This window comes from Alexandromys fortis, unplaced genomic scaffold (genome assembly GCF_014885135.2).
Source record: "Alexandromys fortis isolate MF-2015 unplaced genomic scaffold, M_Fortis_MF-2015_v1.1 scaffold_2_1_26212458, whole genome shotgun sequence".
Lineage (NCBI taxonomy): Eukaryota > Metazoa > Chordata > Mammalia > Rodentia > Cricetidae > Alexandromys > Alexandromys fortis.
Window position 1 is genome coordinate 4699101 of NW_026067930.1, and position 26469 is coordinate 4725569.

Here is a 26469-nt window from a genome sequence, read left to right on the forward strand (position 1 = left end):
AGTGAGATTTTGTACCCACTTCCCCTCTCTATGCTGGAGATTTGGTCTGTCTTGAATTTGCACAGATTCTGTGCTTGCTGCTACAACTGCTCTGGGTTCATATAATCAACTGCTCTGCTGTGTCTAGAGAGCACTGTTTCCTGGTAACCATCCACTACCTCTGGATGATTAAAATCCTCCTTCTCTTTTGCAAGCATCCCTGAGTCTTGGGAGGAAGGGGTGTGATATAGTTTCCCCATTTAGGGCTGAGATAATGTCTTCCTCTCTCTATGTTAGGCAGTTGAAGGCCTCTGTGTTAATTGCTCTTCACTACAAATAGTAAGAAATTTAGCTTCTCTGATTAAGAGTTGACGGATGCATCAGCCTATGTATATTGTTGTTAAGTCATTGGGAGTCTTGTTTAATCCTATGTTCTTAATTAACAGAATAATAGCAGAAAGTTCTCTCCTAGGGTCTGTGACCTGTTAATTCATAAGTTCTTAGACCAATGATAGTGCCAGGTCTGGGTTTCATCTTGTGGAGTGGAGTTAAAGTCTACTTGAAAGCAGATGGTTACTCCAATCAGGCTCATGCCATTATTGCATCAGTGGGCATGTCTTGTCAGAAAAGTCATTAAGGTTCACAGCTTGGCAAGATGGACGCTGCATTTTCTTCTCTGGTAGCATGCCAGCACTAGGACAGTTAGCCAGTAGGAATGAAGCTTGCAGATCAGTACCAGCATGACATTTCCATGTTCTATGACTCAAGTATCTTTAGCAATATGTGTGTGTATGTGTGTGCATTTGTGCTCCCTCCACAGGTTTTCAGGTGACTTTTTGAGAGGTCTTCAGAGTTATTTATCTGTCCCTGTACTCCCTGTTCCTCTACCCTACCCTTCCATCCTCTATACCTCTTGTTCAATTAATCTTCTTTTAGCCTTTATACCACTGATCATTTCTGTATTTTGATATTGTTCCTTTGAGAAGAACATTTCTGGGAAAATCTCAGTGTTCTCAGGCAGGCTAGCAGATGCATCTTGTCCTGGTGTCCCTGTGAGTTCCTTGGAGGTGAAATCAATGCTATGATGATCCTGTTTTACCCTAGTATGATATTTACCGAGTCAGTGCTTAACAACCACACAAGTACATGGAAGAAGAATTAAAGAATATGGGGCCACCAGCATCTTCTGTGTTCTCCTCTTTACTGTGAGTAGAATAGGGCTTGCTGCTCTCACACGCTACAGGGATGTAGTAGGCATGCTTTCTCATTTGTCTGTTTCCTCTTGCTTTTTTTCAGACGTTCTCTGCCCCAGTGTTCGGGTAGAAGGAGACCGCTTTAAACACACCAATGGAGGAAGCAAGGAAATCACAGGTAAGAGTGACTCCAATACGCACGATTGCTTTTGCGTGCAGCCTGCACACCTCAGGGTGGCCTCTCTGGCTCTTTCCTCATTCTCGTCTGTCACCAGTGTCCCGGTGGAATGGTTAGAACTGTGCAGGTGGCGATAATCCCCCAACATGGAGGAGCATCTGTATCTAGTTTTCTTTTTGGTAGGTTGGGGCCTTCCTAAAAATTTTATTACACCCAGTATAACAGGAGTTGTTGAATGAGCAAGCAAATAATAGCAAACTGAGTGAATGAATGAAGACACTTCAGAGAAAAAGGGGGCTGAATCAGCATTATAAATGGGTGAGGAACTCAGCAGGTGGGAGAGCAGGTGTGACTGAAGACTTGAGGCAGAGAGAAGCTATTAAAAGGGCTGCCATCTCCAACAATGCCGGGCAGACAGGACGTGGCAGATTGTGGGGTATGGGGAGCTGTTGTACCCATTGCTCACTGTGTTATGCAATGGTTAGTTCTCCTAATCATCTTAGCACTTTGAGTGTGTGGACTGCTTGCTTCTCCTTGGCTTTCCTCACCAAGGTCTGCCCTCTGGCTCCAGGTCCTTTTCTCCGTCTTCCCTCCTCCATCTTCCTCAGCTCCAGTTTCTGTCCTGTGCATAGCTCCTACCTTGGGCAGTCAGCACCTGCTGGTCAGGACTGGGTATGGTTCAGACACGTCCAGTCCCAGGAAGACACATCAAGTCTATCAGTTGCCCCTGTGGACTGCAGCATTGCAACATCTGTAACTTTAAGACTCAGAATTTTTCTAGTAGAAGGCGACTATACCTGTGTGCTCAACAAGAACAACATGCAAGGTAGCAAGCTGATTCTCCTTGAAGCAACTCCCACCAGGATGCTGCAGGGTCAATTCTGTGCCATGTTCCTTGGCCTGGCTTATAGGTCCACATCAGACCCTGGCCCCCAGAGTTTCCACGGAGGATCCAGTGTGGTAACTGGCTTCATGCCTTAGACGCCTTTGCTCCATCTTGCCCATCAGGCAGCTCCAGTTAAACCACTGGGACTTTTGGAGGAAGCCACAGCAGACAGAAGTGTCCCTCTTTTCTTGCTGATTAGGCCTGTGACGCACAGTGGATACTCCAGGGGTGCTGTCATTGTCACTGCTGCTTTGTTTGACTCACGAGATGCAGGTGACTTTTAGTGTTTCCCTTTGGCAACCCAGGTGCTTTGAAGTTCGTGTGTGCGTTTGTAGCTGAGCCTCTCTGCCCGGAGTGGGAAACTACTACACAGTTTGAATTAGATGTGTCCACTTTGTCTCTTGGTGATTCCCCAGTGATGCTGCCAGACAATCCTGCAAGGGGACTGTGCCTACTCAGTTCTATGCAGGACGTCTCCCTTTGAAGTCTTTTTCAAAGCCCATTCGTACCTGGTTGTTTTGTCTGCATGTGGCTTTGTAAGCCACATGCTTTGAGAACAGCATCTCCCAGGTAATTAATTATTCAAGAAGTATTGGGACACATATTTTAGATCAGCCTGCCACTTGCCAGCTAGGTGACTGTAGATCAAATTCCTGATTTCTTTGAGCCTTGGTTTTTCCGTCTGTACAAAAGGGTACAAAAGGTCTCTGAGAGTCCTCACTTCTAATAACTTCAGTGCCGGTGCTTGGTCACCAAAAGTGTCAGGCAGCCTACCTGAACAGTGGCCCTGGTCTCCCTGTATATGGTCAGCTGAGTTGTGGTGCGGCCCTGCATTCAAGGACTGCTGGCTTACCTCAGGATATGTCTGTTCTCCTAGTCAGTTTATCACCTCAGAGCTTTCCAGTTTCCTCCCAGCCCTTGTTTATTTCAGGCAAATTGATCCCCTGTTAGGTTTCAAGCCTGGGACAAAAGTCACGTCTTTCCATGTTTCTTTTTCCTTTACGCACCGCCCCCCCCCCCCCGTTATTTAGTCCCTAGTTTCATCGCAGGTTTCAGCACCAAATGAATGGGAAAAAGAGAAATAGAAAGGAAAGGAAACAGGACTCTTCCTAGGTACGATGGAGGAAGTTTCTTATAGGTACATGGGAGAGCATAGCCAGAGCAGGGGCTCTGAGAGAGCCCAGAGTATACGTGAGCTGTGCTGTGTGAGGAGATGCATAGGGCGAGGAGAGAGGGCAAAGAGGTGCAGCAGCCAGGAGGCCCCAAGGTACAAAGAGAGACAAGGGTTACCAAAAAGTCTAGGTTATATAAGGAAGAGCAGCCCAACCTCCTAGACCGGAGAGTGTAGGGTGTGTGTGTGGGGGGGGGGATGGAGTGCAAGCCAGGAGCGCTCTGTAACAGGTAGGGACTAAGGGATGCTGGGACAATCCGGAGGCCAGGTCTGCTTTGATATGTTAAGTAGGCCCCTCAGCTATTTATCCCAGGTTTGAAACCTAACAATACCATTTTATCACCTAGTTAAATGCTAATGTTAAATGTTTGAAGTTTTTGAATGAACCCGGCCCAGTAAAGAAAATAGCCTCTTGCGATAAAAAAGGAAAAATTTATTCCAAACTGCCTAGGCTGCCTCTTGAAAATCAGAGAGAAGCAACAGGGGGTGTTGGTGATGGTGCTTCCGCAGAGTTTTAAGGGAGCAGGTACCTGGGTGGAAGGGGGCCGGTAACCCGAGGTGGAGGACTTTGAAGTATGTAACAGGTACTTGTGAGCAGGGATTGAAGGAGCTTAAATGCTAGCGTACACCTTGGTATGCTAATGGGTACCACAGACATATGTTAATGAAGGATCAGAGGTCCCTTCCTATGGAGATAAGGAGAACACTTCCTTGAAGCAGGTGGGCACTGCTTTTTTTTTCCAAGTCCCTGAGGGGGATGCTGGGTACCTCTGCCCTCTGAGGAGTTCAGCTTGCTGTCACTGGGACAGCCAGTTCCTACTCCAAGTGTGCTTGGGAGTAGTTAACCCCTGGCCACGCCAAATGCTGCAGACCTCAGCTGCATGTCACTAGCTTTCCTGCAGATCTCATAGGGACTCCCCAGGACCCCTCCTTGCTGTGGGAGGTGGCTGCCCTGTGCTCTGCCTTGGTCATTTCATGGAGCCTGGTCCTGCCTGGTCAGGGTGACAGTGGTGATGTTGTCTCTAAGCTTCAAGGCTCCCTTGTTAGGCTTCTCTAAGAAGACGCAATGCCAATGGTTCCCTTCAGACTCCAGAGAGAGCTGTTGATACCCTCAGAGTGATTACTGGGCTCTGGCTGCCTTCAGGAAGCTTATGCCATTATCAGATTTAAATATCATCTCCGTCCAGTAGAAGTTGTCCCCCTCTTTTTCTAGTTAAGGAAAAAGGCTCAACAGAGTAAGATAGCTTCCTCAGTGTGTGTGGGCAGAGGGTGCTTTGGCTTCACTAAACATAGTGAGTGCCTGTAGCATATCCGTCCCCTCACATGGTGGACAGGGAGTGATTTATTCTACCTTGTCAGCTCATATCTCCAGGTATACTCACTGAGCTGAGGGCTCCTTTGCTGCATGTACTCTGGGCATTCAAATTCACTATTACATAGGAAGTGCAGTGTTCTTGGAAGACAAACTACACCATGATAAATATTGTTATAACTGAAATTACAATGAAACTACCTGGTGTGAGTGAGAAGGAAACACGGAACGCGCAAGAAACCCGCTTACGAGTTTATTAGAGGGGGTGCATGTGCATACAGGCCTGGGAAATCAGTGTGCAGGGAGAGAGAGAGAGACAGAGAGAGAGGGGGGGGGCGCGTCCAACTTTTTAAAGTCTGCCTAGTGTATGTGCATAGAAGGTTGGCGTGACTACGTCATACACAGATGACGGGCTCATGCATGCTCAGTTGCAGTGGATACAACCATGCATGCAAGCATGTGGGTCACGTGGGCCCTTTAACATTCAGGCACTTGTGCCTGAGGGCTTGTCTGCATGTGCATGGCTCTAGAAACCGAAAGTGCAGCCTTATTTGTGGCTGAATAATTACAATAGCCACAATAAATAGTTATAGTCCCTAAAAGCACGAAAGAGGAACAATTTCAACCACACACAGCTTACAGATGGGGGAACTGTTGTCTAGGGAGAGAGTCAGTCATTTTTCCCAGGAATCAGTGTTGGGGAGACCCACCTTACCCTCTCCATCTGCTAATTTCTTCAGAGTTTGTTATGGGAAAGGAAGTGCTCTCACTCACGCAGGGCTAAGGGCTGTGTAGAGCATCTGGTATATCGCCAGCATTTGCTGTGGTCTTCCGTGCCTTTTCAGTTAAAGCTCAAAGTGAACCATTCAGTGCCATGGGCTCGCGTGTCTGAATTCCATCCCATGGCCAGCCACTAGAACGGGTTCTGCTCTCTGGAGGCTTGGTGGGCCCAGGCTGGAGGGCTTTCCAACTCTGCAGATTGGCCAAGGCAGCTTCCTTAGAGCATCTTCTTTTGGAAGGATGCACTGCAAGTAATGGTGACGATTGCTACTGAATGGTGAGCACTCAGGGTCTCGTGACATTGTCAGAACAGACTCATCTGCTAGGCATCCTCACTGTCCTCTGAGCAGTAACCAGCCAGAGGCCTCTGCTGGCCACAAAGTGTGCTAGATTCCCATAAATAGGTGTCTGAGAAGATTTAGACTCCCATCTCCATACTCAGCACTCCCCGAGTCCAAAGCCCCCAGACATGACTTTTACTTTACACAGACCGGGACTCTCAGTCGTCTTTTAATGGAAACCAAAGGAAGCTGAAATACTCACTGTTCACTAATGCCGTCCCGCAAAGGCCATTTATGTCTCTTGTGTTTCACTCTTTAAAACCATGAGATTCCAAAGCTACAGACAGCTCCTAAGCAAGCTCCAAGGGAAGGGCAGTAATATGGTTGGAGGAAGGAAAGCCTTAAGTTGTGAGTGTTTCTAACCTAAAGCAGCGGTTCTTAACCTGTGGGTCACACCCTTTGGAAAGCCATGAAGTAGCAGTAAAAATAATCTTATGGTCTGGGGTCTCCACAACACGAGGAACAGTGTTAAAGGGTCACACAGCGTTAGAAAGGTGGGAACCGCTGTCCTAAAGGATCTACATGTGCATTTGAGCTTCTAGAACACAGAGGTTCCCACAGCAGGAGAAACCAAAACACCTTCATGTCTCTTGTAGTTAACCATGATCCAGGATGGTCATGGCTCTCACATTCCCGTGTGATGGTCAGTGGCTACATTCCCCAGTGCCTTATCCTGGCATTGGACTCGAAGCTACAAGGCTCATGGCTCAGCTGCTCTGGTCTTCCTAATAGGTATTTTTTTTTTCGAGACAGGGTTTCTCTTGTGGCTTTGGAGCCTGTCCTGGAACTAGCTCTGTAGACCAGGCTGGTCTCGAACTCCCAGAGATCCGCCTGCCTCTGCCTCCCGAGGGCTGGGATTAAAGGCGTGCGCCACCATCGCCCATATTCTTATATCTAAGTCCTCACCCCTTGAGGCAGGATGGGTAGGCTACCTTTGAAGAGAGTGAACTAGCTTTTTATTGGTTATTTGAAAGAAAATGGGCCCCAAAGGGAGTGGCACTATTAGGAGGTATTGCTTTGTTGGAGTAGGTATGACTTTGGTGGAGGAAGTGTGTCACTGTGGAGGTGGATTTTGAGGCCTCATATATGCTCAAGCCATGCTCAGTGTCTCAGACCACTTCCTGTTGCTGTGAGTCAAGATGTAAGAATTCTCAGATCCTTCTCCCTCACCATGTCTGTCTGCACACGGCCATGCTTCCCGCAATGGTGACGGTGAACTAAACCTCTGAACTGTAAATGAGCCACCACTGTTGAATGGTACCGTACGTGTGTCTCTCATCCTCTTCCTCTGCTGAACTCACTCCCAGCTCTTCTGTTCACACAGGTTTCGATCTGATGGATTTGTTCAGCGTGAAGGAAATCTTGGGGAAGAGAGAAAACGGAGCCCAGAGTTCCTATGTGCGGATGGGTTCCTTCCCTGTGGTGCAGAGAACTGAGTGAGTGGTTGTTTCTCCTTCCAGAACATCTGCATGCTCTGGGAAAGCAGGGTGCAGCCAGCCACAGCTGCCCACTCCTCACCGAGCTGAGCAGTACCACAGCTAGTAGCGCCTGGTGATGGTTATACCCAGATGGCACAGCTTAGCTGATGACCTGGGAGGTGTAGGGCTCTTTGCAGCTCCATGATCATTGCGCTAATGATTTTCTCATCATTTCATGCTCATCTGTTCATTTGACACTAAGCATCCATTTAGGGATGCAGTTTTCTTTCAGCGCATTAGAGATCAACCAAGCACAATTAGTAAAAGCTCAGGGTCAGAAATTGGGGTTCAACCTGAAGATCCGAAAAGTAAAACAGCCAGCCCCTGGCTTTTACCTCGACCTCAGTCTGAAATGGCGATCCTGCCTCCTCGAATCTCAGAAGGAGACTGTGTGACTGAGAGGTGTTTCCTCCCATTTTATAATCCTTTCTAGGGCTGGGATTAAAGGCGTGCACCACCATCATTAAAGGCATGTACCACAGGTTCTATGGAAACTAGTGTGGCTACTGGGATTAAAGGTGTGTATTACCACAATCTGGTCTGTAAGGCTGACGAGTTGGACTGTTTTACTCTCAGATCTTCAGGCAGTCTTTATTTATTAAAATACAGTTAAAATCCACTACATACCACCAGATAGCACCTCCTATGGACCAGCCATGGCCTCACCTAGCTGATGTCTATCTTTTAGAATCCTGTAATGTTTTTGGTCAGTGAAGATCCAGTTTCCGTGTTGACTGGGTGTTGAAATCGGTGTGGCGGGGCTGCGTCCCCAGCACCCCGGCCGCCTGCTAGCTCCTGCCCGAAATAACAACACACAAGCTGTATTCATTTAAACACTGGCCCATTTCTATCTAGCCTCTTCTTGGCTAACTCTCGCACCTGGACTAGCCCATTTCTAGTAATGTGTGTAAGCACGCCAAGGTGCGCTTACCTGGAAGATTCTAGCCTCCGTCCATCCTGGGTCGGAGCTGCCTGGGAGAGTGGAGCCTGCCCAGAGAGCTGTCAAGTCTCTCCGGGAGCAGAGCAGAGTCTGACCTCACTTCCTCTTCCTCCCAGAATTCTATTCTGTTTACTCCTCCCACCTATGCTTTAACCTATCAGGGCCAGCCAAGCAGGTTCTTTATTGCTCAATGACCTTCCTCCATCAACTGGGTATCTTGTTTATACATTACCAAATGCGTCAGTTTTCTTCTATTTCCGCCTGGTATGAGTATCCCTGCTTTGTCATGTTGAGAAGCTATGCTGCCAGTATTTGTCTCTCTGCAGCTCCAGTGAAGGGCTGAAAGTGATCCCAATGATGAGTGGAGACCCAATGGTCACTAGGTACAGAGAGATGGTCTGAAAACTAGGATGCTCCTGCATCATCTGACCCATTTTCCATCTTGTAACTCTTTAATTGCTTCTATGTTTTCTTAAACTCGGAGGCCAGAAAGGGCAGACTGACATTCGCAATCACCATAGGAGTCTCATGTTTTGACCCAAGCCTCCTTTGTTGACTCCTGTATGTTTAGAGAATTCCAGGCACCTCTTCCTACTGCCAGGCCTTTGTTGATGGATACCTGCTCCGCTCCTCTTCCAAGTGTAGTACAACTGCTGGTCTTTAGCTACTGCTCTTGGGAAACCTCCACCTTTAGTCGGACTGTCCCTTCCTATAATCTCTGCACAGCACATTCCTGTATTGAGCATGGTGAACTTTCTTTGCTGCTTCTTTAGAGGCTTTGAGAGAGACCTAGATATCGGTCCTTTCCAGAGTCCCATCGTTGAGCTAATTACTGCCTGTAGCAGGGGGTTGGTGGCTCTCTCCTGAGAGCATGAATTAGACCACAGTGAGAGAAGTCAGATTTCAGCTACCCATGGTGAACCATGAACACAGCCTGGAGCACAGCACTGAGTTCAGCAGGTGTTCTCCGAGTGCTGACTGTGCATTAGACTATAGTATCACCTCACCCAGAGCCCCAAACCTGCATTCCCTGAGAGTAAAGGAGAATGGGGCATACAAATCCTCTCTGAGCTTCATCTTTGCACCTGTGGAACAGAGACTGCACTCTGACCTCCTAGGTACTCAGCATCCTCTTCTGCAGCCATGCACGGATGCTTGGGTTGATGTGAGTCACCTGGTCCCGGGCTCGTTTAGAGTAATGTAAGGAAGGTCAAGCTCCAGACTACACTCTTGCTCCACCCTTTCTCATGAATTCACTAGCGACACAGCTAAGACCCAAAATAACCACACAGAAACTATATTACTTAAATCACTGCTTGGCCCATTAGCTCTAGCTTCCCATTGGCTAACTCTTACATCTTAATTTAACCCATCTCCATTAATCTGTGCATCACCACGAGGTCATGGCCTACCAGCAAAGTTTCAGCACGTTTGTCTCTGGCGGAGGCTCTGTGACTTTTTTCTGACTCAGCCGCCTTTCTCCCAGCATTCAGTTTAGTTTTCCCCACCTACCTCTGTTTCCCTAAAGCTCTGTTATAAGCCCAAAGCAGTTCCTTTATTAACCAATGATATTCACAGCGTAGAGAGAGGAATTCCACATCACTACTCAGAAAAAGAAAAGCATCATATGTAATTTAAGCATGTAGGAAAATTCACTGGAGAAGGAACGAAAAGGCGAGTGTTATACAGATGTGGTGGATGCCTCACTGAGGGCCCTTCCCATTGCTGGAGATGTCTTGATCTCCTGGGACACCTGTCAATCAGCAGATCACCTTTCAGCTCTTACTCTATAGAACAGAGGACTGGGCACAGCTTCTGAGTGATGAGTTTAGCTTATGTGACACTAGCGTTTTCCTGAGTGGGGATCACTGTGTCATCTATTTCATACAGCAGAGCTTCACAACTCAGACATCCCAAGAAAGGGTAGTTTCCCTCCACTTTCTAATGCTTTGAAATATATTCATCCTTACACACACATGATGTAATTTGCAGGCTAATTTCATTCATAATGAAAAAAGAGATGCCACTTTCAACATTACTCAATTCTTTAACATGTAAAGGGAATTTTTACACCTTTATTTGATTCTCACTATAATATGAGGTGAGCAGGGCAGGAATTGCTCTCATTTATCAGGTATAACATCTGAGCCCCTAAGGAAGACAATCACTTGATAAAATTTCACAGATAACAGGGAACAGAAGCTAGCCTCATAGTCAGATAATTGAAGTCCAAAGGCTTGTTCTTTGCTCTGCAATCTCATATCTGCGACGTTATTGATGGAAAGAATTGTTCATTGGATTTCCTACCCTTGATTAAACTTATTCAGCCCCCAAGAGTGTATGTGTATCGCTCTGTCTCTGCTTACCTTCCTGTCTGTCTTTCTCTCTCTCTCTGTATGTGTGTGTGCATACAAACATTATATTCACACACACATCTTTTGGTTGGATGCACATACTTGCATATGTCTGTTGAGATAATTCAAAATTATAGGTGAAAGCTGTTTTCAGAGAGAGAACAATAGACAGATTCATGAAGAACAAAATAAACAGAAAAGGAAAAGTGTCTTAGGTGGGGACATCCTGTCTCTTTCCACGTGCATGGTGGTTAAAGAAGTTTCTAATTCCGGAGGGAAGTCTAGGTGCTGAAGGTGACAAGCTCTTTTCCTCCTTTCTGTATATGATCCTCAATAATGTCTTAGACCAGAGGATGATATCGAACAACTGGGTCACCTCTCAGCTTGGATCTGTGAGAGGAGAGTCAATGAGGACCAATCTGAACTCATAATTTCTCTAGCTACGTGAAGGATCCCTGAGGATCTACAAATCTAAGAACCAGGAACCCAGACGCCTCCCCACTTCCCTTCCTAGATGTCTGGCCAGACAGCCTCCATCTCCTCCAGCAGCAAAATCCATGCTATGTGTGTTCCCAGAGGCAGTTTTCCACCCCCAGGGTAGACTTTGGCTCCTTCCTGGCCAAATTCTGCAGAAGGAAAGAACAGTTGGCTGGTGGTTAAAAGAAAAACTATGGAGAGACCAGACTCTCTGGGTGTGAACTCTGTCTGCTGTATCTCCTTGAGTTAACCCCAAAGAGTCCGGGTGCCCTGATCTACAATGCAAAGACCAAAATACATCCTTCACAAGTCATTTCCAGGGTGGAATGAGATGAAAGCTCACCGTCCTCATTTATTAAGTTTCCCAAAGTACTCATTTTAAAATCAAGTCTTAGATGATTTTTTTAAAAAAAGAAAACAATCTTTTTTTTTTAATTTTACATACCAATTCCACTTCCCACTCTCTCCCCTTCTCCCATCTGCTCCACCTATTCCCTCCCTATCCACTCCTCAGAGAGGGTATGGCACATTGCTTTGGGAGAAGGTCCAAGACCCTCCCTATTCTATCTAGGCTGAGCAAGGCATCCCTTCAAAGAGAATAGGTTCCAAAAAAGCCAGTACAAGCAGTAGGGATGAATCCTAGTGCCACTGCCAGTGGCCCCACATACAACTATACAACTGTCAACCACATTTCAGAGGGTCTAGATTGGACCTGTGCTGTTACCTTCCCTATCTGGTTGGAGTTGGTGAGCTCCCATTAGCTCAGGTAGACTGTTTCAGTGGGTGAACCCATCATGGTCTTGACCTCTTTGCTCATATTCTCATTTCTCCCACTCTTCAGCTAGACTTTGGGAGCTCAGCAGTTCTCCAATGCATTTCTCTTCCTCTGCTTCCATCAGTTTCTGGATGAAGGTTCAATGGTGATATTTAAGATATTCATCAGTCTGACTACAGGGCAAGGCCAGTTTAGGCACCCTTTCCTCTATTGCTTAGGGTATTAGCTGGAAATTTCTCTAGTGTTTGGTTTCTTGCTAGCTCCATGATAGCTCCCTCAATCAAAATATCTCTTTCCTTACTCTCATCTCTGTTCTTCCTCCATCTGGACTATCCCAGTCTCTCAAGTTCTCCTCCCCCCTCTCTTTCTCCTCTCATTTTCAACCTTTTGCCCTCCCTACTCCCCTCATTCCCATGCTTTCAATCTTGCCAGGAGATCCTGTCTGTTTCCCCTTTCAAGGTGGATCTATGTATGTTTTTCTTAGGATTTATCTTATTACCCAACTTCTCTAGGATCATGAACTGTAGCCTCAATATCCTTTGCTTTACAGCTAGTATACACTTATGAGTAAGTACATACCATGTTCATCTTTCTGGATCTGGGTTACCTCACTTAGGATGGTTTTCTCTCGTTCCACCCATTTGCATGCAAATTTCAAGATGTCATTGGTTTTTTTTTTAATTGCTGAGTAATACTCCACTGTATAAATATGCCACACCTTCTCCATTCATTCCTGGGTAGAGGGGCATCTAGATTGTTTCCAGGTTAGGTCTATTACAAATAATGCTGCTATGAACATAGTTGAGCAAATGTCCTTGTAGTATGATTGATTATCTTTTGGTTATATGTCCAAGAGTGGTATTACTGTGTCATGAGGTGGATTAATTTCCAATTTTCTAAGAAACTACCAAACTGATTTCCAAAGTGGTTGTACAAGTTTGTATTCCCACCAGCAATAGAGGAGTGTTCCCCTTACTTCACATCCTCTCCAGCATAAGCTATTATTGGTGTTTTTTATCTTAGCCATTCTGACTAGTATAAGATGATATTTCAGAGTTGTTTTGATTTGCATTTCTCTGATGGCTAAGGATGTTGGAAATTTTCTTAACTGTCTTTTGGCTATTAGAGATTCTTCAGTTTAGAATTCTCTGTTTAGTTCTGTACCCCATTTTTTAAATTGAGTTATTTGGAATTTTGATGTCTTATTATTTCGTGAGTTCTTTATATATTTTGGAAATCAGTTCTCTGTCTGATGGTGGAGTTTGTGAAGACCTTTTCCTATTTAATAGGCTGTCTTGTTGTCTTATTGACAATTCCTTTGCTTTACAGAAGCTTCTCAGTTTCAGGAGGTCCCATTTATTTATGGAACACTCTCAGTGTCTGTGCTACTGGCGTTATATTTAGGAAGTGGTCTCCTGTACCCATGGATTGAAGGGTACTTCCCACTTTTTCTTCTATCAGGTTCAGTGTTGTTGGATTTATATTGTGGTCTTTAATCCATTTGGACTTGAGTTTTGTGCATAGGGTTAGAATATGGATCTATTTTTATTTTCTGCATGTTGCCATCCAGCTAGACCAGCACCATTGTTGAAGATGCTTTATTTTCTTCCATTGTATAATTTTAGCTTTTTTTTTGTCAAAAATCAGGTGTTCATAGGTGTGTGAATTAATATCTGTGTCTTTGATTTGATTCCATTGGTCAACCTCTCTGTTTTTATGCCAATACCAAGCTGTTTTCATTACTGTAGCTCTATAATAGAGCTTGATGTCAGAGATGGTGATGCCTCCATCACCATCCTTTATTGTACAGGATTGTTTTGGCTATTGTTGTATTTTGTTTGTTTTTCCATATGAAGTTGAGTATTGCTCTTTTGAAGTCTGTGAAGAAGTGTATTTTTATTTTGAGGGGGATTGCATTGAATCTATAAATTGCTTTTGGTAGGATTGACATTTTCGTTATTTTGATCCTACCTATCAAAGACCAAGGGAAATCTTTCTGATTTCTGGTATCTGGCTCTGTCTGTGACATGGGTGAAGGTGGAAGGTGGTCCAAGGTGCTCTGGGCAGGCACAGCACAAAAAAATCCTCTACCACCTAGGCATTAGGATTTTAGCACATGCGGTTTTTGTGAAGACATACCCTGAGGCTATAGCTACTTGGTATAGAATCCCTGGTAAAAGAAACTGGGAACAGGACAGGAGAGATGAAGGCTAGAATTCTCCAGTGCAAGCAATCCTGGGGGAAGGTCACCTAGCATTTATTGGCTGTCAGTCATCAGGAGGACGGGGATCCAGTAGATGAGCACTGAGGATTGGGGCAAAGGCAGTTGAAGGGGCCACAGTGCTTTTCGATAGAAGGTCTCACTACGACACCAGTCTTAGTAAGAGGCATCGGTTACAACTGAGAGGGTGCTGTGGGCATCCTTGGGGGTCACACTGTCAGGACCCAGTAGCTGAGCAGACATGGAAACTTCCTTTGCCAGCTTCCCATTCTTCTCACTAATCCTGGCACTGTCTGTCTGTCTGTCTCTTCTCAGAGATGTTTTCCCCCAAGGTCTGCCTGATGAGTACGCCTTTGTCACAACCTTCCGGTTCCGGAAAACATCTCGGAAAGAAGACTGGTACATCTGGCAGGTCATCGACCAGTATGGCATCCCACAGGTATGGGTAATGCTGCCTATCTTTGGGGCAAGTGCTGTGTCCTCCTCCCAGGAACTAGTCTTGACCACTGTGTTTTCAGCAAGATACTCGGTCCTGGGCTTAGGCAAAAGGGGGCCGATTCCATGGAGCCCCAAAGAACCTACAGGTCCAGCTCCTTTGTCCTCCCTGATCAAACCTTCTAAGGTTTGACATCCAGTTACCATCCTCTGAGACTTTCTACCTAAACAGAGAAGTGACCGTCTGCTCTGTTGTCTTATGGCACCTTGTCTGTTGGTGACCTCATATAGTGCAAGAAACTGGTTCAACAAGTCAGGGTCAGGTGGGCCTGACCAAATATTGTATCACCTTCTTTCTTAGTGTGGGACATGGAGTAGGATTGCCCATGAGTCTTAGTTCCCTTAGCTTGAAAGTGGAAAATGACAATACTTACCAAGGACCGTGGGTAAAAGAGTCGGGTGTTAATAAAATCACGTTTGCAAAGCATCCAGAGAGTCTGATGTGTAATAGGATCAGTCACGAGTAGATCTCCTGCATCACTGAAGGTTGTTCTCAGCTTTCTCTTGTGTGAAGTTCCAAATGCTTGTCTTTACACACTTGTAGAGTATCAGTTTTCAGTTGGGCAATTCCTCAACAGTGTGCGGCCCAGTGGGGAAGGGCAGATCTCAAAGCCAAGTTCATCGACACAGGGCATCAGTCTGAGAGGAATGCAATAACTGTTCTCAGTGCTCAAAGGCCTGGGCTCTAAACATTGTCCACTCATTGAAAAAAAAAAATATATATATATATGCACACATGTAGACATTCTCACTTTCACCTGGGAGAAACTCTTCTTGATTTTCATATGGAGCTAAAATGAAACAAAACAAAACGAATTTTCACGGAATTGGACTCTAGCAATCATGGACTGTGGTCCAAGACAACCAACTGCAGCCAACGTCTTGTTTCTCCCTCTTGGATCACGATCACCTCCTTCTAAGTGCTCCTCTTCAATTCTCTCTCTCTTCCTTTCCCCATCATTTCTTAAAATAAGTAAATGCAATAATACAATTGAGGTGCTAAGAATGTTGTGAGGAGGAGGGAGTAATGGCCAGAACATTCAGCCACGACTTTTAGTCTAATCTAACAGAATAGAATATGATTTATTCTAACAGATTATACTAGGGTAGAATAGAGTAGAAGAGAAGAAAGAATAAGGATAGGATAGGATAGAAAAGAATAAAATAGACTAGACTAGACTAGAATAAGATGGAATAGGATTGTCTCCTCCTGTGGTCAGAGAAGACCTTAGCATTGCTCTTCACTGGCACAAACCTGCTCATAGCACAATTCAGATGACTCAACAATTCTTAATGCAGCGAGCCCTCCTCATTACCTTGCATATAGGTTGGTTCTACCATACCCATTTCCGAATAAGACATAGAAATGTCACAAGAAGTTCAGGAATTGGCCGCAGTTTGCACAAGTAGTAAAAGCAGAAGTTGAGATTTGGATTCAAACAGTTAAGGCCCCGAGTCTGTGCTTTTGTTCTCAGCCTTTCTAGGTCTTCCAGTCCTGTTGAATAACTCTGCCGTAGCATCTGTGGACACACTGAGGTGCAAACTCGTTTTTAGTGTTAGCCATGGAGGGATCCAGTTTCCTATGCGTGGGAGACTAAAGGCATTGACAGACTTCTGTCGGCTCTGGGTTCCTATTCACCACCACTGCCTCTTAACCATAGATTTGCTTCTCCAGTTTCTCTGGTCTGGCAGGGTGGTTCTGGGCACCTGCCATGACATTCTTGTGGCGTGAGACCCTAACACCCCCACAGTCTGGGTCTTTTCTTTCATGGTATTTGCAGAGCTTTGTGCTTTCTGTCTGCCATGTCTGCTGATGCCCTCCTTCTGGAGTAACCAGGGTTCAGATATAGCTTGAAAATAGAGCTAGCACAATTTGCTGATGCCTCTGAGAGATAAAGTGATTCCAGGAGGTCACCCAGCTAGTGTCACATGACTTAGGTCTCTGAATACCTTGGCTTGCTTTCTTACTTGCTTAAGACAAACATCCGAGGGAAAGCAAAGTCTACAGGGAGCTCTGAAGATGGTCAGGGCTGGAACTGAGGCCTGTGAGACCACTGTGAGGAAATGGAGGACGGCGTTCAGTCACAACACAATTACACTGTGTGTGTTGTATTATGCAATTCAAGAGGAGCCCATTGTTTCTGGTCATTCATTATGCCTGTAATAAGTATGCAGGAGAGCCAATTAAAAGAAATATAAGGGGGGCTGGAGAGATGGCTCAGAGGTTAAGAGCACTGACTGCTCTTCCAAAAGTCCTGAGTTCAATTCCCAGCAACCCAGAAGCCCTCTTCTGGCCTTCAGGCATACACACAGACAGAATATTGTATACATAATAGATAAATAAATTATAAAAAAAAGAAATATAAGGAACCCTTTGGTTGTGTTGAAGGGAGGTTGAATCAGAAAGAGAACCTAGAAGACCAGGGCTGTGCTGTAAATACGTTGGCCAGTTCTCTGCATTGTACAGGCACCTTTATGTAGTCTCAGGGACTCTTTCCTTTCCATTTATTGATGAACTCATCCATTCAGCACCCTTTTCTTGAATGCCACCATGTACCACATGTTTTTCTAGCCACTGGTATTATAGGGATTAACAAAGGAGAAGATCAAGTGTCTGTTTAAAAGGATGGGAAAGTGGACTTTGAATAAAACAGGTGTGCACAGTTACTAAACAAGATAGCTTTAAATGTTGATCTATAACTGTAAAGGCAAGTAAGTATAAATCAATCAAAATGTCTGAAAAAAATGAGAAGTCTTAAGAGACCCTGAGATTAGTTAGGATTCCTGGTTGGTGTCATGCCTCAGACCCTCCTCACTGGTCATTTGAAGTCTCACAGAGGCCCCAGTAGGCTCTTCTCATACTGAGGACATGATTTCTGCCTAGTGGATGAGCACAGTCAATCCAATTATTGTCCAGGTTGAGCAGCCTACACATTGGCTACTGATGCCAGCATGCCGAGGAGGAATCAGAGGCCAGAAGTCACCTAACTGGCCTCAGCCCAGACAGCTCTGAGCATCCTGTTGCAAGAGGCACAGTTGGCCGTGTCAGCATTGTCAGGGCTGACTCCTCCCTCCCCACTTCTGCCCATGCTTGGTCCCATGATGTCCAGGGGATGTATTAGGTCTTCAAGGACTCTCTGTGCCTGTCTCCTTAGGTCTCTATCCGACTGGATGGTGAGAACAAGGCGGTTGAGTATAATGCTGTGGGTGCCATGAAGGATGCAGTCAGGGTGGTCTTCCGAGGTCCCCGAGTTGATGACCTCTTTGACCGTGACTGGCACAAGATGGCTCTAAGCATCCAGGCCCAGAATGTGTCCCTCTACATTGACTGTATGCTGGTTCAGACGCTGCCCATCGAGGAGAGGGAGAACATCGACATCCAGGGCAAGACTGTGATTGGCAAGCGTCTCTACGACAGTGTGCCCATTGATGTGAGTACCCGAGGGGCTCTTGTTGGCAGTGCCAGGGCCATCAGAGTGACCCCTAAAATCTAGGTGCCTTAGTGTCTCCCTTGTCTGTAGTTCCAATTTATCATCAATTTATCAATCATCATCACCATGGACTTTCTGAGGGGAGAGGACACTTGACTCAGAAAGCTGCATATTAGAGTCCAGATTTCACATTCATTCACTCATCCATTCATTGTATACACACTGAATGTATTCATATGGTATTCATTGTGATCCTTCTGTTTGCTAGGCTCTCTGCTGGGCATTAGTGATACTGGTGCCTATAAGGGAGCATATGATCGACATGCATAACACTAGAAATCTTTAAACTAAAGGGCTTAACATCATTGGATGTTATGGGGAGGGCTTCTAGGGTACCAAAGGACAGCAGTACTTTGATGACTTTGGGCCAAATACACACAGTATCACAAATCATATTCAAGTGGTGTCACACCATCCTGGGATGGTCAGGCATGGAAAGAGCTTGCAGGCCCTAAATGCTGTATCCTTTGCATGGCAACCTGATCCTGCCAGGCCATATTAGTAGCAGCAGAAGCAGCAGCAGAACACCCATGTTGTGCTTACTGTGTGTTTTAGTAGCTTCTCGGGTCAGTGCAAGCTCCATTATGGTGGCTGCTCCTCCTCTGTCTTCTGTATATGCTTGCCTATGTGCTATAGTGTAGGCATCCAGTTATGTTGAACCTGAATAGCAGAAAAGATACATGAATTTAACCAGCCCAGGGTTATTATGAAAGGAAGACTCAATGAGACCATTCAGTCTGGTTAAAAAAAAAATGCCACAGTAGACATGGGCATTGTGTACCATGGAACTTAAAGAATAAGTGTTCAAACTAAACAAGTCTCAGAATAGGTGTCCATGGGCTGAGAAACCCAGGGATCCACTCTTTCATGAACCTTGACCTTTGACCAGTTCCCACTGGCCCCACATCTGGCTCAGTTGCTTTAACGTGGCTCCGAGAAACGCAAGCACAGGTGATCTTCCTCCTTGGAAGGGCTCAGCCTCATGAACATTGTTAGGCTGTTCACTTCCCTGCTGTGACACCAGCCAATTTTGTATCTAGCCACAGTTCCGTTTTTAAGAAAGAACCGGAGAGAGCTCAGCGCTCCCATGCGGGGCAGTGTTTGTTGCTCTTCTATTTCGGTTTGAGCATCAGCTAGAGACTCTGGTGGTCTCTGGGCAGTGCACCCTTGTATGGTTGCTGTCAGCTCTGAGCTCCTCACTCGGTGCAACACTGTAGCACTGTGATGTCACTTAGCCCTGCTTAGGAGGCAAAGGCAGGCACACAGATGGAAGGACTAGCTCCACATTGTAAATACACAAGAAGGCAATATCTCTTTCACTTGGAACTTGGACCAGTTCCTTAAGTGGGAGGATCCTCTCATTTCCCCTTTTTCCTCTATCAGTGAGAAAGGTTTGTTGGTGTCAACCCCCAAGAAATCGGGGGGCTTCTGACATTCATCCCTAGCTGTGTTTCTAGGTGAAATGCTTGGAGGAAGAGTCAGTATATTTTATATCCTTCCCAGAGCATGAGCTTGAATACCTGTGGCTCTATGGTTTGGGGCCTTAGGTACAGCGGGAAGAGGCCTCAGCTTATCGCGGCGTGATGCGGGACAGGCATTGTATCCTGTGAGTCCTTCAGTTCCCTCTGGGGCTCTGTGAGACCATATCATTGAAAGGCAAATGGAGGATAGGAGAATTGATGTGACTCCATGACAGCTGAACCTTAGACTCAGCATGGTAGAGCCCAGCTCATGCTTTCAGCTCTTCCCAATCAGTTTCCACACCAGAGTTACCAAAGCGCCATTCAGTGAGGGCCAGTGTGGAGGATATGGTGGGAGGCTGTGAACTGACCCAGGAGATAGTTCAGCCCACGGCTGCTGTAGATTGAACCTGAGTTTGGCTCTCAGACAGGAATGAGACCCAGAAGAATAGAAGGAGTGGAGATTTGGGGACTTGGGCAGGCAGTGGGTGGGGAGGGCTAAGGTAGCAAAGTAACACAGATCAAAGGCAGTTGTGGGAGTATGGGGTTCCTCCCAACCTCAGCTCTATAGTGTTGTCCAATGGCCCAGCTCTGGTCAGTGGATCACTGCTAATGTAGAAAGCAGACCATCTCCTAAAGACCAGCATTGCTCAAAAAAAGAATATGCAGTCTTTTGTTTTTTCCCGGTCTGGATTGGTGTCTCAACGGGAAATGAAATAGATATGCATAGATCTGCTCGTCCTTCAGTCGAGAACTGGGTGGCATGATGGGGTGTGCTTTGAGGAACACATGGTAGAGGCAGAAGGTTGGGGAGCCCCACTCAGGCAGAGCCCCTCACCCACCGGTTCTGTCTGTTAAAGGTTCTTTCATCTGGTGATGATCTGCCTGGACCACATCTGTCTATGGCAGGGGCTGCTCTAGAGCTAGGGGCAAGAGAGAACAGAGCCTTGTCCCACAGAGATTTTGTTGTGGCAGAGGAAATAGGTGCTGGAGAGCGGAGGAACACAGTGGTGCTGCATGGCGGGTCCTGTTGTGAGGATGGATGGTGAGGGTTGGGACATGAGCCTGGCCAGCAAGAGGAAGATGGGAGCTGGGAGCAGCCTACCTGTGGACAGTGGGCGGGAGGAGTCTCCTGGGCAGGGGGACTCTGAGGGGTGAGTGCATGGGAAAGAATTTAGTGTATGGAGAAACCCAGGTCAGTCCAGAAAAGGGAGCTGACGAGAGAGCAGGGTAGATGGTGGATGAACTGAGCCCAGGCAGCAGCCTGAGTTTGTTGAATTGTTGGATTGTATTGATTGCATGACATCCAATAATCTCAGCCAGAGCTCAAGGCAAGGTTTCTGCAGACCACTCTCTGGCTGCAAGAGCCTGGGGTCCAGAAAGCAGACAGTTGTCAGGTCTGCAGTCACTCTACACCTGCTGCCATGTGCACAGGCTGGAGTGTGGCTAAATGTGTGTGTGTGTGTGTGTGTGTGTGCATACTTCACTATTATTCTTAAATATTGAAATCTTTAAGTTTTTAAGGCTAGGTAGAGGGTATTAAAGTTGAAATGGATAGTAGGTATTTATCTCAAAAGTTCATGTAAGCTACTGTATGGAGATGCCCCCAACAGATGAGAATAGGGACAGGCGGAGTTTTCCGTCTGGAAACCGTCTCATCATCTATGTACTAGGTTGCCTGCAGTGGTGGTGAACGGCTAGGAGTGGGTGCGCCTGTGTGTGTAGCTGGGGCTAAGGCCATGATCCCTGTACAGTGCAAGCGAGCGTGGACCTTCCATGCAAGGGGACTTTCTCTAGATGGCATTTGGGTGCACAGACAATGGAGAGCCTCCCCGTGCAGCCCACCAGAGCAGCACAGGGTGGGAAAGATCCCAAGAGCAAGTGGACTGTCTCATACCAGGGAGATTTCAGTTCTTTCCTCTTTCCTCCTGTTCCTTTGCAGTTTGACCTGCAGCGGATTGTGATCTACTGTGACGCCAGGCATGCGGAACTGGAGACTTGCTGTGACATCCCGTCGGGTCCGGTGAGCAGACATGCAGACTGGGCTGGAGATATGTATGGCATATGGGACTTGAGTGTTCAGGGTTTGGGAATTAGCAGTTGATCCCAGGATGGCACTGGCCTCCAGTGTGTGTGGTCATTCCAGGTTCATAGTTTACTTCTAACCATTCACACAGAGCATGAGTTTGGGGGAAATCACATTAACAGAGCTTCAGTCAGGGTGACCCAAAGCTTCCAGCTGTGACCCAGCTTTGGGAAAGTGTGGAAGGCAGAGGATGGAGGGTGCCCCTAGATTGCAATGAGCTGATGAATTCCATGCTCAGGGGAGGGGAAACTACAGTGCTTTCGGACAGGCAGCAATGTGGCACTCAGAGCACTAATGGCTCCAAGATGAGAATTGGACCCACTAGGCCTTTGAATGTAGGGTTTGCACCCTTTAGGCCTCATCACCCACTCCTTATAATCCCATTTCCTCCATTTCTCTACCAAACCCTGCTTCCAAGATATGCTTGAAATGCGGAATTGGAACAGGACCTGTTTCCCAGGGTGGGCCAGGCTCGGGGACCCAGAAAGGCCTTCATCACTGTGCTCTTCTTAGCCCTCCTACAGTATGCAGGGGCTGGGGATCTGGAGACACCTTAATGTAAGTGTGGGTAGAGAGGAGGAGAAGGAGGAAAAAGGGGGCAAAGGAAGCTGAGATTTTAGGGGGGTCAGAAAGAGGAGGGTCAGGCTATGGAGTGTGTAGGTAGGAGACAGTAAGATGGACGTCTCCCTAAGTGTTCTCATTTACCCCGTCCCAGAAGATGATAAAGGAAACACCCTTGTCTCCATCCTGCATGGTGAGCCATGCGACCAGGGTGGTTCAGTGGTTCTTCTAGGTTGCTAAGCTGGCCGCTGTCTAGGGCATGGCTGCCTAGCCTGCCCTCGTGAAGGCCTCAGGAGAGCAGAGCCCTGCTGGTAGATGTGTTCTGTCCACTTGTGTGCCCTTGGATGCTTTTTGGTTTCTTTTCCTTGCCCCGTTCCTTCAGTTCCAGACCTCATGCTCCTCACCAGGGGGCGGCAGATTCTGACCCCTTGACCCTTCCTTTCAGTGTCAGGTGACCGTGGTGACAGAGCCTCCGCCTGCACCTCCACAGCTGCCCACGCCTGGTAGCGAACAGATTGGGTTCCTGAAGACCATCAACTGCTCATGCCCTACCGGAGAAAAGGTAATCCACCCTGCTTTCACCGTCCTCCCTCAGCCCCCTGCAGCATCAGAGCTGAGTGTGGCAGGCCAGGCAGGTTGGCAGGTCCGCTCTGATAGTGAGCTAACGTGACAGCTTCCCATCACACCAGGCCTACCGGACCAGGGTGGCCCCAGGCTCACAGTGGCTTTCAGACCACCACGTGTTCCTTGGAATGTCTGTTTCTTTACTTTTGTGCATGATGGAAGGGAGGGTCTCAGACTTTGGTCTAATTAATGTTTTCCTGCAGCTAATAATGCGTTATGGGGTCTCCCTGGCTGTTATTTACGCCCTCACCCTTCTTGCTGTTTCCTCTGGTTAACCACACACACTAATCTCAATATATGTCATTACGTGTGTGGGGCGTGTGTGGGTGTGGATGTATATTTATGAATAAAGGTTTGGCTATCATTTTAAGTTTTACAAAGTGCTTCATGCTTGTGAACATCCATACTTATATCCACTGGGCACATTAAGTTCTTGGTTTGTACCCAAGTCTTTCATTTACTTGCTTTTAAATTTCTATAGGTCAGTAGTGGTCTTACACAAACACACACACACACACACACACACACACACACACCATTTACTATTATGAGTAGTAGGAACAAGGTTGTCAAAGAGCAGAACTCTCTGGAGACAGTCTCTGTGGGACCCTATGGACTGGTACCCCCAGGGCCTTAGTCTACCGCAACAGTTGTCCTCACCCATGTGGTGCTAGCCACCCACGAGGACTGTGAGGCTCTGCCCAGTACTAGGGATGCCCAGCCTCAAGTAAAATAAGAGTTGGAGGTAGCTGGATCAGTCACTTTGAATGTAATATCTGGCCAATATGCGCTTCTCTTTCCTTTCCCCCTGGCTGTTGTTCTTCACACCTCCCATCCCTTGTTCTATGCAGAGAGCCAGGCTCTTTGGAACACATGGGTAAGGTAAGGAGTTCCTTGTCAAGTCAACTTGCCAACGACTAGTTATCCCCTGAGCTTTTAAAGTCAGGCTGTAGGCGTCATTAGGATACCCCATGACCAGTGTCTAGGTTAGGGAAGAAGCAGGCAGCAGAAAGATGGGATCAGCACACTCAGGCTGGGCAGCTGGTCTTTCATCTGCAGTCTCAGGCTCAGGCTGCCTCAGCCCATGAACAGATCTCTTCCACATGCCAGGGAAGCCCCAGAGAGGCAACTGTCTAAACCCTTATTTTCCTGAGTCTCACTTGCAGTTAGAGCTCCAGTGGGAAAGGGTGTGGAGAGGTTTTTCTCTCCTGCCAGTGTGTCCGGACAAGAGGTGAAACCCAAACCCACCATTCCAAGGCCAGTGCTTCCCCTTGGATCCAGGTCTGTGTCTGAGTGGGTCCCATGCAAGCTTGTGTGGTCACTGCTGGGAATCTCAAGAGGCATCAACTTTCTTTGCCACTCATCTTCCCACTGTCTAACTCACCAGTGCTTGGCTCTCCACTGACCTCCTTGGCATGGTTTAAGGACACCTCTTCACTACATCCATCCCCGTGTGACCCTTGCCACATCCCCAGTGCTTCTAATCTCATGTCTCAATATCTCTCTCTGATAGTTCCCAGGAAAATAAAAACTGGTTTATTGCAGGGACACTCATCTATCTCATCTTTGGCCATTTGAGGATACAGCACCTTCTGCATGAAACATCTTTTCCATTTCTTGAGTAGCTTTCCCTGGCTGACACCTGCTCCTCTTCGAAAGCATGAGCAATGAAACTTTGCTGAGAACATTGGCCTTGTGATTTTCCCTCCAGGCTTCCTTTTTCCCCATGTTATTTCCATTGATAACTGTCCAGAGCCTTCTTTGGTAGCAGGCTTCCTCTTTTGGGCCACCAACTAGCTCCCAAATTAAGACACGTAGACTTCTTACTAGTTAAGAATGCTCAGCCTTGGCTCTGTCTCCTTTCATCGCCTGATGAAGGTTAATATTCAGGAGGATGCCTATATGTTTTTCTTTGAGTTCTTCTTATTTTGCTTCTCTAGGATCTCTAATTATAGGTTCAATGTCCTTTATTTATGGTTAGAAACCAAATATGAGTGAGTACATCCCATGTTCCTCTTTTTGGGTCTGGCTTACCTCACTCAGGATAGTGTTTTCTATCTCCATCCATTTGTATGCAAAATTCAAGAAGTCCTTGTTTTTTACCACATTGGAGCACTGGACAGAAATCTCAAGGTCCAAATCAAGAGCAGAAGGAGAGAGAGCACGAGCAAGGAACTCAGGACCGCAAGGGGTGCACCCCCACACTGAGATAATGGGCGATGTTCTATTGGGAACTCACCAAGGCCAGCTGGCCTGGGTCTGAAAAAGCCTGGGATAAAACCGGACTTGCTCAACATAGCGGACAATGAGGACTACTGAGAACCCAAGAGCAATGGCAATGGGTTTTTGATCCTACTGCACGTACTGGCTTTGTGGGAGCCTAGGCAGTTTGGATGCTCACCTTACTAGATCTGGTGGAGGTGGGTGGTCCTTGGACTTCCCACAGGGCAGGGAACCCTGATTGCTCTTTGAGCTGACGAGGGAGGGGGAGTTGATTGGGGGAGAGGGAGGGAAATGGGAGGCGGTGGCAGGGAAGAGACAGAAATCTTAAATAAATAAATATAAAAAATTGCTCAGCTTTATTTTAGCTCTTATTTTAATCTGTTTCTCTTTATCTACATTTTGCCTTGGGATGCCTCTCTCTCTCTCTCTCTCTCTCTCTCTCTCTCTCTCTCTCTCTCTCTCTCTCTCTCTCTCTCTCTTTCTCTACTTTTTCCCTCTCTCTCTCTCTCTCTCTCTCTCTCTCTCTCTCTCTCTCTCTCTCTCTCTCTCTCTCTCTCTCTCTCTCCTGCTTCTCGTGTTTGGCTGGCTGGTGGCAGCCTGGCTTCTGACCTCGGGCATGTTCCTCCTTTTCTCCATTATTTTCATCTCCCCCTTCTCTCTCCTGAGCCTAGATTTCTCCTCCTACGTATTTGCTCTGCCTGCCACTCCTGCCTATCCCTCTCCTGCCTAGTATTGGCCGTTCAGGTTTTTATTAGACCAACAATCAGGTGCTTTAGACAGTCAAGGTGAAACAAATTCTATGTATCTTCACTTAATTAAAGTGCACATCTTGACATCATTAACAAAGGCATCAGAAACAAATGTAACCTACTTCCACATAGTTAAGGTAATATTCTGCAAAATAAACAAATGTAATGCATCTTTGCCTAGTTAAAATAATATTCCACAACATTGTTTTCTAAGAAAAGTCCCCTTTCTCTCCCAGGCTTCAGTATACTATAGCCATGGCCACACCTGGCTAATAACACTTCCTTGCTTTTTCTGAGGCACAATCCTAAGTTCCAGTTGACAGAGATTGACTAGTGTCTGTTTGGGGGCTGCTTCACCTTTGGATACAGATGCAACTATTAGACAATGGTTGAATTGATGAATAAATTGAGTGTGAAAAGGTGGATGGATAGGAAGATGGACAGATGGGGGTGAGGGGAGAAAGGCATGCATCCTCTCATTCCCTTTGCAGAATGAGGCTCTCCCGATTGAGCTTCTCAGTCTGTGCATTCTCGGCCTCTTACTCTGTGTGACATCACCTGATAACCTATTTTTTTTTTCAAGTCGTTAATCCTAGCTTTTGGCCATAGACAATAAACACCTGCTATGTCCTTCACACCGTGTTGCACACTGAGATTTTAAGACCAGCAGGATATGGCCCTTGAAAGTCTTAGTC

General features: G+C 46.6%; 1 protein-coding gene across 1 annotated transcript in view; it reads left to right on the forward strand.

The window, feature by feature from the left end:
- The window catches only part of Col22a1 (collagen type XXII alpha 1 chain), a 213363-nt gene that overhangs the window by 19357 nt on the left and 167537 nt on the right, over nucleotides 1–26469 (forward strand). The window contains exons 3-8 of the mRNA XM_050144864.1: nucleotides 1276–1350; nucleotides 7165–7276; nucleotides 14401–14524; nucleotides 17736–18011; nucleotides 21474–21554; nucleotides 22624–22740. Of these exons, the coding sequence (XP_050000821.1) occupies nucleotides 1276–1350; nucleotides 7165–7276; nucleotides 14401–14524; nucleotides 17736–18011; nucleotides 21474–21554; nucleotides 22624–22740 (785 nt within the window). The remainder of the gene's footprint in view (nucleotides 1–1275; nucleotides 1351–7164; nucleotides 7277–14400; nucleotides 14525–17735; nucleotides 18012–21473; nucleotides 21555–22623; nucleotides 22741–26469) is intronic.